Genomic DNA, 15987 nt, shown 5'->3' with positions numbered 1-15987 from the left:
AGTAGGCGGTCCCGTAAGTACCCCGGCCCTAAGCCATGGAGCGCTTTAAAGGTCATAACCAAAACCTTAAAGTGCACCCGAAAAGCCACAGGAAGCCAGTGCAGTCTGCGCAGGAGAGGTGTTACATGGGAGGTACGCGACACTCCCTCTATCACCCGCGCAGCTGCATTCTGGACTAGCTGAAGCCTTCGAGTGCACCTCAAGGGGAGCCCCATGTAGAGAGCATTACAATAATCCAAGCGAGAGGTAACGAGTGCGTGAGTGACTGTGCACAAGGCATCCCGATCAAGGAAGGGGCGCAACTGCCGAACCAGGCGAACCTGGTGGAAGGCCCCCCTGGAGACGGCCGTCAGATGATCTTCAAACGACAGCCGCTCATCCAGGAGGACCCCTAAGTTGCGCACCCTATCCTTTGGGGCCAATAACTCGCCTCCAACAGTCAGCTGCAGCTGCAGCTGACTGAATCGAGATGCCGGCATCCACAGCCACTCTGTCTTGGAAGGATTGAGCTTGAGCCTGTTTCTCCCCATCCAGACCCGTACGGCTTCCAAACACCGGGACAGCACTTCAACAACTTCATTGGGGTGACCTGGGGTGGAGAAGTACAGCTGAGTGTCATCAGCGTACTGATGGTACTTCACCCCAAAGCCACTAATGATCTCACCCAACGGCTTCATGTAGATGTTGAACAGAAGGGGCGAGAGAATCGACCCCTGCGGCACCCCACAAGTGAGGGCCCTCGCGGTCGACCTCTGCCCTCCTGTCAACACCGTCTGCGACCGGTCGGAGAGATAGGAGGAGATCCACCGATAAACGGTGCCTCCCACTCCCAATCCCCCCAGCCGGCGCAGCAAGATACCATGGTCGATGGTATCAAAAGCCGCTGAGAGGTCTAATAGGACCAGGGCAGAGGAATAACCCCTGTCCCTGGCCCTCCAGAGATCATCCACCAATGCGACCAAAGCTGTCTCCGTGCTGTAACCGGGTCGGAAGCCGGACTGGAACGGGTCTAGATAGACGGATTCTTCCAGGTATTGGGGTAGCTGATGCGCCACAGCACTCTCTACAACCTTCACAACGAAGCGAAGGTTGGAGACTGGCCGATAATTTCCCAAAATAGCCGGGTCCAAAGAGGGCTTCTTAAGGAGGGGTCTCACCACCGCCTCTTTCAAGGCGGCAGGGAAAACCCCTTCCAACAAAATGAGTCAGAGCAGTGTGAAGAGTGATGGCTATAGCATCTCTGTAGATCTATTTCTTCTGTATGCAAACTGGTGTTTATCAAATGTATGCAGAAGACCAGAAATGATGTGCTGGCAGACCAATTTCTCAAAGCACTTCATGATGATAGGAGTGAGTGCCACTGGTCTGTAATTGTTGAGGTTATTTATAGGGAACTTCTTTGACAGCAGAACAATGGTGGAAGCCTTCAAACAAGATGGAATAGTGGACTGGGATAAAGACTGATTGAAGATTCTGGTAAAGAATCCAGCCAAATGAATCCAGCCAACTGATCAACACAGTCTTTAAGTACTTGGCCAGAGATACTGTCAGGACTGGCAGCCTTTCCAGGGTCCACAGCCCTCCTCACCACATGTTCTTCCACAATGGGGAGGGGCTACAATGGGTTGGTGGCTGTATTTTAGCTGTCTCTGATGTCTCCATTTCAAAGCGAGCAAAGAAATGATTCAGTTCCTCTGCCAATGAAGCATCCCCCTCAGTAGGGATGACATTGGTCAGCTGATGGTTGGTAATTTGTTGAATCCCTCGCCACACCTGCCTCATGTTATTACTATAAAAATTATCCTCAATCTTCCTCTTATAATCAGTCTTGGCCTTCTATACATTTCTTCAGAATAGTTCTGGCAACACTGTATTTTGCCCCATCACCAGATCTAAAGACCTTGGTCCTGTCATGAAAGAGGCGCTGGACTTCCTTGGTCATCCAGGGCTTCTGATTGGGATAGATCTTAATACGTTTATCCACAGTGACGATATCTGTGAAGTGTGTGATATAGCACAGAACAGTTGTAGTATGCTCCTCTAGATCAGAGTGGTAAAAGATGTCGCAATTTGTGTTCTCAAAACAATCCTGAAGTTGTTGGGAAGCATCTTCTGGCCAAAATTCCACTGTCTTTATTATAGGCAGAGCCCGTCTCCGAAGAGGGATGTATGCTGGTGCTAAAAGCAGTGACATATGGTCTTTCGATACCATCGACCATGGTATCCTGCTGCGCCGGTTGGAGGGATTGGGAGTGGGAGGCACCGTTTATCGGTGGTTCTCCTCCTATCTCTCCGACCGGTCGCAGACGGTGTTGACAGGGGGGCAGAGGTCGGCCCCGAGGCGCCTCACTTGTTTCAACATCTATATGAAGCCACTGGGTGAGATCATCAGTGGCTTCGGTGTGAGGTACCAGCTGTACGCTGATGACACCCAGCTGTACTTTTCCACACCGGGCCACCCCAATGAAGCTATCGAAGTGCTGTCCCGGTGTTTGGAAGCCGTACGGGTCTGGATGGGGAGAAACAGGCTCAAGCTCAATCCTTCCAAGACAGAGTGGCTGTGGATGCCGGCATCCCGGTACAGTCAGCTGAGTCCTCGGCTGACTGTTGGGGGCGAGTCACTGGCCCCGATGGAGAGGGTGCGCAATCTGGGCGTTCTCCTGGATGAACGGCTGTCTTTTGAAGATCATTTGACGGCCGTCTCCAGGAGAGCTTTCCACCAGGTTCGCCTGGTGCGCCAGTTGCGCCCCTTTCTAGACCGGGATGCCTTATGCACGGTCACTCACGCCTTCGTGACGTCTCGCCTGGATTATTGCAATGCTCTCTACATGGGGCTCCCCTTGAGGGGCATCCGGAGGCTCCAGTTAGTTCAGAATGCAGCTGCGCGGGTGATAGAGGGAGCCCCTCGTGGCTCCCGTGTTACACCTATCCTGCGCAGACTGCACTGGCTACCTGTGGCCTTCCGGGTGCGCTTCAAGGTGCTGGTGACAATCTTTAAAGCGCCCCATGGCATAGGGCCGGGCTATTTACGGGACCGCCTACTGCTACCAAATACCTCTCACCGACCCGTGCGCTCTCACAGAGAGGGACTCCTCAGGGTGCCGTCAGCTAGGCAGTGCCGTCTGGCGACACCCAGGGGAAGGGCCTTCTCTGTGGGGGCTCCCACCCTCTGGAACGAACTCCCTCCAGGACTTCGCCAACTTCCGGACCTCCGAACCTTTCGTCGCGAGCTTAAAACACACTTATTTATCTGCGCGGGACTGGATTAGATTTTAAAGTTATGGGTTTTAAGGGGTTTTTATTATTTATACTATTTTAAATTTGGGGCAATAGAATAAGTTTTTTAATTGTTTTTTAATCTGTATTTATATGTATTTTAACTGCCTGTGAACCGCCCTGAGTCCTTAGGGAGATAGGGCGGTATATAAATTTGAAAAATAAATAAATAAATAAATAATTGTCCCAAATGTGATAATTGTATAACCTTATAGATATGTTTAATGTTGGTATATACTTTGTCCAGTATGTTTGCTCCTCTATACTTGCACACTCTACATAACATGCTGATAGAATTTAGGGAGCTTTTAAATCAGCCTGATTAAAGTCCCCTGCTATAATATGCACAGCATCAGAATACTTACTATTCTGCTGATTACTAACAATGTTGTACAAGAATCCCAAAGCTATGGCAGTATTGGCATCAGGTGGGATATGTTGTTGTTGTTAGTTGCGAAGTCGTGTCTGACCCATCGCGACCCCACGGACAACATTCCTCCAGCCCTTCCTATCCTCTACCATCCTCTGGAGTCCATTTAAGATCATGCCTACTGCTTCAGTGATTCCATCCAGCCACCTCATTCTCTGTTGTCCCCTTCTTCTTTTGCCCTCAATCTTGCCCAACATTAGGCTCTTTTCCAGTGAGTCCTTCCTTCTCATTAGGTGGCCAATGTATTTCAGTTTCATCTTCAGGATCTGGCCATCGGATCTCCTCTAGGACTGACCGGTTTGTTCGCCTTGCAGCCCAAGGAACTCGCAGGAGTCTTCTCTAGCACCAGAGTTCAAAGGCCTCAATTCTTTGGCGCTCAGCCTTTCTTATGGTCCAACTTTCACAGCCATATATTGCAACTGGGAAAACCATAGCCTTGACTATACACACTTTTGTTGGCAGGGTGATGTCTCTGCTTTTAGTACACTTTCTAGATTTGCCATAGCTTTCCTCTCCAGGAGCAAGCATCATTTAATTTCTTGGCTGCAGTCCCCATCTTACACATTGGAAAAAAGAATCTTATATCTTACATACTGGAAAAAAGAATCTAAACACTAAAGCTCGATGGATATTACCTTAAAGATGACCCCCACCCTGTTAAAGACCTTGGAGTTTTCATATCAAATAATCTAAGTGCCAAAGCCCACTGCAACTACATCACAAAAAGGCCTTAAGAGTTGTAAACCTAATCTTGCATAGCTTCTTCTCCAGAAACGTTACACTACTAACCAGAGCATATAAAACATTTGCTAGACCAATTCTTGAATACAACTTGCCTGTCTGGAACCCATACCACATTTCAGACATCAATACAATAGAACATGTCCAGAAATATTTTACAAGAAGAGTTCTCCACTCTTCTGAATACAACAAAATACCTTATGCCACCAGACTTAAAATCCTGGGTTTAGAAAATTTAGAACTCCGCCGCCTTCGACATGACCTGAGTTTAACTCATAGAATCATCTATTACAATGTCCTTCCTGTTGAAGACTACTTCAGCTTCAATTGCAACAATACACAAGCACACAATAGATTTAAGCTTAATGTTAACTGCTCCAATCTTGATTGCAGAAAATATGACTTCAGTAACAGAGTTGTTAATACTTGGAATACACTATCTGACTCTGTGGTCTCTTCCCAAAATCCCCAAAGCTTTAACCAAAAACTGTCTACTATTGACCTCACCCCATTCCTAAGAGTGGGGGGCGTGCATAAGAGCACAAGCGTGCCTACCAGTCCTGTCCTATTGTTTCCTTTCATTATATCCAATTAATGTAATTATTACATACTTATGCTTATATATATGCTTATATATTGTATAGTTATTTCATGCTTATGCTTATATATACTGTTGTGACAAAATAAATAAAATAGTAATAATAATTGTTACAAAATAAAAGGACATCATTTTTTGGTGTTAATTCTATAAAGTGCTGTAGGGTTTCCTAGAAACAGTCAATTTCATCCCCTTCAGCACCAGTGGTTGGGGCATAGACTTGGACTACTGTGATATTGAACGATTTGCCTTGGATTCGAACTGAGATCATTCTGTCATTTTGGGGATTGTATCCCAGTATTGCTTTTCCTACTCTTTTATTGATTATAAAGGCTACTCCATTTCTTCTAAAGGATTCTTACCCACAGTAGTATACCTGATGGTCATCTGAATTAAATTCACCCATTCCTGTCCATTTTAGTTCACTGATTTCTAAGATGTCGATGTTCAGTCTTGTCCTCTCTTGTTTGACCACGTCCAGCTTACCTTGATTCATGGATCTTACATTCCAGGTTCCTATGGAGAAAAAAGCTTTACAGCATCGGACTTTCCTTTCACCATCAGATACATCCACAGCTGAGCGTCCTTTCAACTTTGGCCCAGTCGCTTCATTCTTTCTGGTTCTACTAGTACTAGCCCTCTGCTCTTTCCAGTAGCATTCTGGACACCTTCCGACCTGAGGGGCTCACCTTCTGGCGTCATATCTTTTTTCCTTTTTGTACTGCCCATGGGGTTTTCATGGCAAAGATACTGGAGTGGGTTGCCATTTCCTTTTCCAGTGCTCACGTTTTGTCAGAACTCTGCTATGAACTGTACGTCTTGGGTGTCCCTGCACAGCATAGCTCATAGCTTCATAGCAAGCCCCTTCGCCACGACAAGGCAGTAATCTATGAAGGGGCAGGTGGGATAGACCATAATAATCAAAACTACACTGAACTCCCATGGAAGATATATGGGTCTACATTTAAGAGTCATATACTCCAGATCCATGGAGCGATGGCACAATATAAAAATTACACAATATAGGTGTGGTTTAGCCCTACTCCTAAACATGAAGTATTGTCAAACTTAATAGATTCTTCAGGCACCATATGATTTTAATTCTTCTCCATATTTCTTGTATGAGTATGAGGCACAAACGCATTCATTCCCCTGGGTTGTTACACAGTATACTCTCTTCTTTTTTCTTATTACCAGTAGAAGTTGGATAATGGTTTAAATTATTTGCTCTGGAAAAGGACTCTGTTGTACAAATCCTTTATGCATCAATATTCTAACTCTTAATGATAATCAAAATGGAGGTGCCTCACAATTATAATCTTATATCTTCAGTATCATTTATTATAATATTGTGATAGAATATTTTTGAATAGAATACTCAAGAATTCATGGTATTAGAAATTACAAGATTCTTCTAAGCCATGGCAATACGATTTTTAAAAATATATTATTCTTTTGGATGGAGAAAGCAGAATAAATAATTTGAGAGTACGGATCAAGTCACTGGAGAAGAGGCATATGGAATTTATAATTAGTGAAGGGACGGGATATATTCCAGGAAGGAAAGAAACAGCAGATGGCAGGCTTTTCCAAGTTCATATTATCTGAAATTTTGTCTTGAGGTTTTTATCTGAAAATATAGCCTTGTTAAAATTTTGTGATGGGAAGTCTAGTGACATTATGTGTGTTTAGTTATTCAGCCTGTTTACTGTTTATGCTGTAATCAAAGAAGATCAGTTTTCATAGGTGAACTGATTTCTCATCTAAGCTGAGATGCTATCTGTAAGGCAACTAAAAGAAACATGCTGGATATTCAAATTGTGCAAGCTTGTCCTATTTCTTTGAAGTTGGGTGCAAAAGCTCCGTTTATGTCAGAGAAGAATCTACGTCATACTGTAATTGAAGTTTCTTGTTCAGAAACACAGCCAATTTCTTTCTTGCTTTCTCAAGCTGGGGAAAAAAACTTGATGACATGGAAGTCTTTATTAGTATCTAATGCTCCAGGTGTGACTGTGAAAGAGAACACATATCAAAGTGTTTTCCTTTGATTTGAGCCCATTGTATTTTTAATTTGAAACTCAGTAGATACCAGTGAAATGAGTACCATGTAGTGTATGCCAGCAAGCAATGGAAAAAAACTGTCGTGATTTACTTTTATTATGTAGGGTTGTGCTAAAGCACAAAGTTTCTTCTTTCAAGCCAAAAATCTATGTTTCTGACTGAGGAATTCCTTAAACCTGATAAAAATGAAATGTTTGAAAACACATAGTGCTAATCCAATAGTAGTGCATCCTGTCAGTTCACACCAATAGACAAACACTTATAAATAGCTATAAATTGTCTTGGTAAGGAGCCACAACCATTGAAAACAATAATGCTAAATCAATGACAGTATTTGATTAATTGTCTCAGCACTTCTCAGATTATTATTAAAACTTTTCCCTGGTTTTTCATACTGCTAATATTTCTTATTTGTTTCTAGTAGGGATTATATTTTTCTGAAAATTAAACATATTATTTCTGGAAGATAATCATTTCTTTTAGACAGAACCTTTTGAATATCTATAGAATTTTGGGTAATGCACACAAGCATCCCTTTAAGGTAAGCCATCATTATCCCTTGTTACAAGCAGAATACTGAGGTTGGCTGGATAGTAAGTCTTTGATTGGGCTGAAATATGAGCTGGTGAAGTTTGGCAATAGACAGTTACAGATTACACACACATGCCAAATCCAGCAGCATACAGTTATGAGAAAGTGATATATTGAGTCCATTCCATAGACCCAGGTTTAAATGTGCAGGAAACTGAAGATACTGTCATTTAGAAGTCAAATGTCATTAATTTGTGCATTATATATACCTTAGGGATTTTGTTTATTCATCCATTCATTTATTTCATTTTTTGTCTTCCAAAGACCAAATACGTCTGACAAAGAAAGTCTGCCATTTTCCAAGGCACTCTGTTCCAGCTTTGAATAAGTCTTATTGTCAGCAATTTTTTCCTGTTATTCAATCAAATTTAAACCCATTCCTTTTTGTCCTGTCTTTTGGAACACCTCTGAACAATTCAGCCCCATTTCCACATGAGTTGTCCAAAGATTGCTATCGCAATTCTCAGCAGTGTTTTCTTCTCCAAGTTAAACATACCCAACTTATCTCCAAATGTTCTTTCTAAGTTTTTCTTTCCAGATCTTTATCATCTTAATTTCTCAGGAGTGCATTATAGTTGCATTTTGATCCTCAGGAATACAGATCATTTGGGTAAATGTGCAAGATGCTTTCCTTATATACAATATACTTTTTTAAAAATAGGAAATAAAAAAACCCTGATCACAACTGACTATCTGCGCCAAGAGAAAGAAGCCAATGCTGATGGCTTCATTATGTGATGTAAAGCATTTTCTGGAATGTGCCAGTTTTCTGTATTAAATGGTTATTTTTAAGTCTAAAGAGATCAATAGACTGGAGTGGAGTTTTTTTTAATAAAGAAGCTTGCCTGTTTTTCATGGACCTTATTTTACAATTTCTTTTTCTGGCAGAAACTTCATTTTCATTTTTCAGGTGACTTTATATAACAAAAATATTATCAAAACTGAGCTACCTTGAGGCATATGATACCTTTGCTAAACCTAGACTGATAGTTTCTTTAGTGTCTCTATCTCATATATGATATAGTACAGTAATAAATACAAACCAGCCAGGCAGTCTTTACACTATGCCTAGGAACATATTATAGAAAAAACAGATTTATAAATATGTGACAGATGTCTTGCTTGGCTTTTTATGAAAACTTAATCATACTTAAGTCCAATTGAAATTAATGCTCTATATTTAGGGGTTTCTTGAGTTCTATCCACATTGGCATCTGCTATATTTTTATGTAAAAAATAATACTGTCTCTCCAGTAAAAAAAAACTATTGCTGACTACATTTCTCTGCTTGGGAGATATCCCTACAATATGCATGTATCATGTATCATTGTGATATTTGGATTCAAATTCAAATTATTGTGGCCATTAACCAGCAGAAATAAAACAAAATAATTTTCAAATATCTAGAACATCCAGAATAAATAAAGAGGGTGATATTTCGATTTGGCTATTGTAATACTCAGTGTTACTCAGTAGAAGAGTAATAATCTATAAGAGAGAAAGAGACTTGTAATCTTCAATAGAGTCTGGATGGCTCACAATAATGATGCCACAATAAAATCTAAGAATAAAATCACTATAAAATATAGAGTTACATGATCATCTAATAACTGAAAATCATATATAACAGATTTAAAAGAGCAGCTACCATTCCTTCATCTTATCCTTAAAAGGACAGTTTTGGGCTTCAAGGTTTAGTGACTATGGTCTAGACAATAATTTCCTAAATACTTTGTCTCTGAAGATGCCAATCACAGTTGCTAGTGTAACATCATAAAATCTTATGTGTAGACCATGGTCACTAAACCCTGAAGCCCAATGCTTTCTAACAGGTACAATCTGTAAAAGCCTACACCACTATATTATCCTCAAAAGACTTAATGAAATAGAAGGATTTTCAGCTACGTCTGGAATGTCATTAGAGAGAGATAGTTAACATCAGAGATTGTTAATTTCAGTGTTAACAATGCTAGGAGATCTCTGGATTGCCACCTTTCCCCATCCTCCATGTCCTACCCACAATCTATCTGGAGAGAGCAAATCATCAAAAATCCTTCCCATTAGAAGGCAGGGGATAGGAAGATTCTATCTGAGGATAAGGATAAAGAGAATAACTGTGGTGGCTCAGCGGTTTGAGACAATTGGGTGAGCTCCTGCCTCTTGTCCCTGTTCTACTGTCCCCATTTACTTATACTCATTCCTTGTTCATGTCCATGTTTATACTTATACTGTTATCTAATACATATTTGACAAATTAAATAAATAAATAAAATGCCCCAGCTCCTGCCTACCTAGCAGTTCGAAAGCATGAAGTAGATAAATAGATGTCACTTCAGTGGGAAGGTAACAGCATTCTGTGCACCTCGGAATATAGTCATGCCAGACACATGACCATGGAAATGACTTTGGACAATGCTGGCTCCCTCAGCTAAGATACAGAGATGTGGACTGTCCCCTAAAGACAGACACAACTTAATAGGGGAAACCTTTACCTTTCTCTGAAAAATAAATCTCATAAGAACTTAGGACCTAAGCTATATTCAACTTTATAGAAAATAATCAGCTTTTACATGTATCAGAAATCTAGTGGATGCTATGATGGTCATAAGTGTGAGGACCATGTGGATGCTATGATGGTCATAAGTGTGAGGACTGGTCCTAAGTTACTTTTTTCACTGCCAGTGTGACTTTCAACAATTGTTAAACAAATGGTTGTAAGTCAAGGACTACCTATGCAGTAAAATCTTTATTTATTTAATTTTCTTCTGTTTAATTAATAACAAAAAAAAAGAAATATACCAAACAATAGTGATACATACATTGTCAAAAAAAAGGTGTTATAACAAAAAACAATGCTATACAGAAACAGTCAAATCAAAATTAGATTTGACTTTTCAAAATGAAGCTGCCGTACCATTTTGGCAATACATCAGCAGTTAGGATTAGAAAATATTGAGTTGGCTTTGGAGAAATGTGGGTAAGAACAGTTTAAAACAAGGGACCCAACTGAATGTCATTATATTGTAGGGGGTGAGTATCTGTCTTCTGAGAGCTGCTCCATGTCACTACAATACAGATAACTTTTCCTTTTTGAGTACAGTGTCTTTAAGGCTATAACTCATTAAAATATTTACTCATCACATCGGTTACCAATTTGGTTCTAATTTTACAATTTAGCCCTTGAATCTCATGTGGAATTGGGAATGGCATTAATAAAAACCAAACTCAGTTTGTTTGTTCATTTACTTATTATGTATTTTCCACATTGATTGGCAGCCATTCTCCATGAAATCAGTCAGATTATCAGGAACAGAACTGCAACAAAAGGAAAGTTAACTACAGTATTACTTTGCCAATCCCATTAGATTTCAGGATTGTCACCTAAATACAGTCTGTGAGTTACCTAGTTTGATTTAACATTATAGTCAGGGTTCATGCTATAGCAATTCCTGCAGTGGATATTATAATGAATGCAGAATTCAGTCACTATGCTCATCAACATGGACAGGAGGTCTTTGTCATATAAAGGCAATGCTTTACTACTAAACTCCCACTACCATGGTGGTTTTGGCAAGTCATTTACTACAAGATAGAAGTACAAAACAAAACAAAACAGGGCAGAATGTTTAAGTGTGTCGGCTTGATATTAACCGATATCAAGAACCGATCCATACTATAAATATACAGCGCTGTTACAAACAGTCTTGAACAGCTAGTAACTAACAATGCAAGACTCAACAACTGCCTTGACCTCATCTTCTGCAACAACACAAACTCAATTTATGGACTACAAGTAAAAGAACCCTTTTCCAACAGCGACCACAGCATGATAGACTTTTCTCTCAATATATGCCCTTACAAAAATCATCATAATAACAGTATTCCAAACTACAATTTCAAAAAAAGCCAACTATGACTTCATAAACAACGACCTCTCATTTCTTGACTGGCAAAATCTGTTCTCAACTTGTATCACTGCTGAAGACCACTATAAAGTTTTCCTACTTGAAGTCAATAGAGTCATTAAACTATACGTACCACAAACCACCACCAAAACCAGAAAAACCAAATTACCATATCAATAAAAAAGCTTCAATTCAAAAAAAAATCTCTCTGGAGAAGAAACAAAAAGGGCTATGTAGCAAATTTCAAAAACCGCTACAGAAATATATGTAACCAAATAAAAACTGAATGTACTAATTACCACACCAAGCAAGAAGAAGACCTTCTACGCACAAATACCAATCATGCTTTTTATAATTTTGTGAATAATAAACTTAAAGACTCAAGATCCATCCCACCACTAAAAAATTCTAACGGTAAAGAATGTAATGATGAAACAGTTAAAGCAAACCTCTTTAACACATTCTTTCTCAGTCTTTGTTAACAGTAATGGCTCTTACCCGACTTTCCCCAATCGTACCAACAATGAGTACAACAATGAGTACAACGAACTAACACATATAAACTTCACAGAAGATAATGTTGAAAAAGCTCTTCACAAAATGAAACCATCTCTATCTATTGGGCCTGATGGTCTATGTGCATACTTCTTAAAAAATCTTTCCACTAATATAGCAGAACCCCTAAGCATAATCTTTGAAAAAGCTTTCATGATCAGTTTCCTTCCTAAACTTTGGTCACTAGCCACAGTCATCCCTGTCTTCAAAAAAGGAGACCCCAGCCTAGTTGAAAATTACAGACCAATCTCTGTATGCTGCGTCACCTGCTAAGTAATGGACTCAATCATCAACCAATCCATTACCCTTCACCTAGAAACAAATAACCTACTCTCTAATAAACAATTTGGTTTCAGAAGAAAATTATCATGTAACTTACAACTTCTTCACTGCAAAAACATATGGAGTACAAATCTTGATCAAGGCAAAGCAATTGATGCAATCTACATAGACTTCTGTAAAGCTTTTGACTCAGTAGCACATGATAAACTTCTCCTAAAACTAAAATCCTATGGTATTTCAGGACCCCTCCACAATTGGATATCTGCTTTCCTATCAAACAGACAACAAATGGTCAAAATTGTTAATGCTCTATCAAATCCTGTTCCTGTCAAAAGTGATGTTCCCCAAGGCAACGTTCTTGGACCAACGCTCTTATATTATATATCAATGATCTCTGCGACCATATCACAAGTAATTGTGTTCTCTTTGCTGACGATGTCAAACTATTTAACACCAACAGCAACACAACTACCCTTCAAAAAGACCTTGACTTTGTATCCAAATGGTCTAAAACTTGGCAACTCCAAATCTCAACCAGCAAATGCTCAGTCTTACATATTGGAAAAAAGAATCAAAACACTAAACACAAGCTTGATGGACATTACCTTACAGATGATCCCCACCCTGTTAAAGACCTTGGAGTTTTAATATCAAATGATCTAAGTGCCAAAGTCCACTGCAACTACATCACAAAAAAGACTCTAAGAGTTGTAAACTTAATCTTACGTAGCTTCTTTTCCAAAAATACTACACTACTAACCAGAGCATATAAAACATTTGCTAGATCAGTTCTTGAATACAGCTCGCCTGTTTGGAACCCATACCACATTTCTGATATCAACACAATTGAACGTGTCCAGAAATATTTTACAAGAAGAATTCTCTACTCCTCCAAATACAACAAAATACCTTATGGCACCAGACTTGAAATCCTGGGTTTAGAAAATTTAGAACTCCGCCACCTTTGACAGGACCTGTGTTTAACTCACAGAATCATCTATTGCAATGTTCTTCTTGTTGAAAACTTCTTCAGTTTCAATCACAACAATATAAGAGCAAACAATAGATTTAAACTTAATGTTAACCGCTTCAATCTTGATTGCAGAAAATATGACTTCTGTAACAGAGTTATTAATGCTTGGAACACATTACCTGACTCTGTGGTCTCTTCTCAAAATCCCAAAATCTTTAACCAAAAACTATCTACTATTGACCTCACCCAATTCCTAAGAGGTCTATAAGGGGCGTGCATAAGAGCACAAACGTGCCTACCGTTCCCTGTCCTATTATTCCTCTTCATTAGAATAGAATAGAATAGAATAGAATAGAATTTTATTGGCCAAGTGTGATTGGACACACAAGGAATTTGTCTTGGTGCATATGCTCTCAGTGTACATAAAAGAAAAGATACGTTCATCAAGGTACAACATTTACAACACAATTGATGATCAATATATCAATATAAATCATAAGGATTGCCAGCAACAAGTTATAGTCATACAGTCATAAGTGGAAAGAGATTGGTGATGGGAACTATGAAACAATTAATAGTAGTGCAGATTCAGTAAATAGTCTGACAGTGTTGAGGGAATTATTTGTTTAGCAGAGTGATGGCCTTCGGGGAAAAAACTGTTCTTGTGTCTAGTTGTTCTGGTGTGCAGTGCTCTATAGCGTCGTTTTGAGGGTAGGAGTTGAAACAGTTTATGTCCAGGATGCGAGGGATCTGCAAATATTTTCACGGCCCTCTTCTTGATTCGTGCAGTATACAGGTCCTCAATGGAAGGCAAGTTGGTAGCAATTATTTTTTCTGCAGTTCTAATTATCCTCTGAAGTCTGTGTTTTTCTTGTTGGGTTGCAGAACCAAACCAGACAGTTATAGAGGTGCAAATGACAGACTCAATAATTCCTCTGTAGAATTGGATCAGCAGCTCCTTGGGCAGTTTGATTGATATATTAATTATATCCAATTAATATAGTTATTACATACTTATGCTCATATATATGCTTATCTATTATATAGTTATTTCATGTTAATGCTTATATATACTGTTATGACAAAATAAAAATAAAAATAAAAAATAAAATCCTTGAAAATGGAAATTATCTCTATAAATATTGGACAGTCTTTCCTATTTCACTCATTGCTTGTATTTTGATCACTGCATGCAGAAATAGAAGATGGATGGATGGATGGACGGACGGACGGACAGACAGACAGAGGATGAGGAGAAGCAATTATCTTGGCATAAGAGAGAAAAGCAGCTTGTCATTTATTTTCTTTTGGGATGGGTTTCTTTCCAGTGTAGCGTACAGCACTAAATTTCTCCGACATTAATGAAGCTGGATCCCTTTAACTTTCTGGATCTGCTAAAATCAGCTAAGGTCTGCCATCTGCTGAAAGTCATATGTAAAAACAAAATTGTTCTGTTCTGTTTTGTCCTGTCCTGTTATATTCTTTCCATTCCATTCTAGACCAATATTTCTTAAACTTGACTTCATCTCTCAGAATACCATTCTATGAGTTGAGGTTCATACATACAAAGATTGCAAAGGTTGAGAAACTCTGCTGTAGATAACAACATATAATTCATTGAAAGTAATTTGGGGAAATATTTTCCAGTATTAAATTAGACTGTAGAATTGCTACATAAATCTCAAAGAAACCAGACTTAGATGTTTCAAATATGTTCTGAAAAATATGTCCATTTTTAATCATCTGGGACTTAATTGTTCATTGTTTTTATTTTATTCCCACAGGACAAAACTTTATTCCATACTGTGAGTGGCAGCTGCATTGATTGCAATCCAGCAGAAAAGAAGATTTTCATGAATAGATGTGATCCTTTATCTGAAACTCAACAGTGGATTTTTGAGCATATTAATATGACTGTTATAGAAAAAATTATTAGCAAAGAAACCAGCTCTTAACAAGGAACAGAAAACAAATTGTTCTGTATAGATTGAAAACAGCATTTTGGCCAGCATCTGGATTAGAGGAATCAGAAATTAAGTTTTCCTAGAGCCAGGAAATCTGTTCTGAAGATTAAGCAAATGCCAGGGCAGAAGCCAGCCACATATCAATGCAGATGGACAATATCTGAAGAACTTGGCTAAGAACAGTACCAGCTGCTGCTGAGGCTTAAACTCTGCTGACAATTCCCTTGCTGGTCAAGGGAGAACTTTATTTAAAATAATGAAATGACTCAAATGCTCAGTGTTAATAAAGTTAAGCAAGAGTTTTAGAGTTTCTCAGGTCAAACCCTGCTATAGTGAGTAGGTACAATTAGTAGTTGTTGTTTATGGGTAACTAATGGAGTGCATGACTGCTATGGGGGATGTTTGAATGGGCATTGAACTAGCAACATGTATGAAATGTTGCCAGAATGGTGAAGGAGATGTCTAATGCCATTTCATTCCCTCAGCAAACGTCTTGAGTCAAGAGGTTATCTAAATAAAGGCTTGCGGCAGAGAATATTGACAGCCTCCTTGTTATGTTTCTTTTCAGTTTTGAATAGGGAATGGGTTTTTTTAAAAAGTAATTTTTGGGT

At 39.4% G+C, this 15987-nt stretch overlaps 1 protein-coding gene across 1 annotated transcript in view; it reads left to right on the top strand.

Moving 5' to 3' along the window:
• GALNTL6 (polypeptide N-acetylgalactosaminyltransferase like 6) overlaps positions 1–15367 on the top strand; it is a 962275-nt gene extending 946908 nt beyond the window's left edge. Inside the window, exon 15 of the mRNA XM_058192360.1 lies at positions 15197–15367. Coding sequence (XP_058048343.1) covers positions 15197–15367 — 171 coding nt within the window. The remainder of the gene's footprint in view (positions 1–15196) is intronic.
• Positions 15368–15987: the final 620 nt, after the last annotated feature.

This window comes from Ahaetulla prasina, chromosome 8 (genome assembly GCF_028640845.1).
Source record: "Ahaetulla prasina isolate Xishuangbanna chromosome 8, ASM2864084v1, whole genome shotgun sequence".
NCBI classification, from domain to species: domain Eukaryota; kingdom Metazoa; phylum Chordata; class Lepidosauria; order Squamata; family Colubridae; genus Ahaetulla; species Ahaetulla prasina.
The sequence above is the reverse complement of the archived record's forward strand: the minus strand, read 5'-3'. Positions and strand labels throughout refer to the sequence as shown.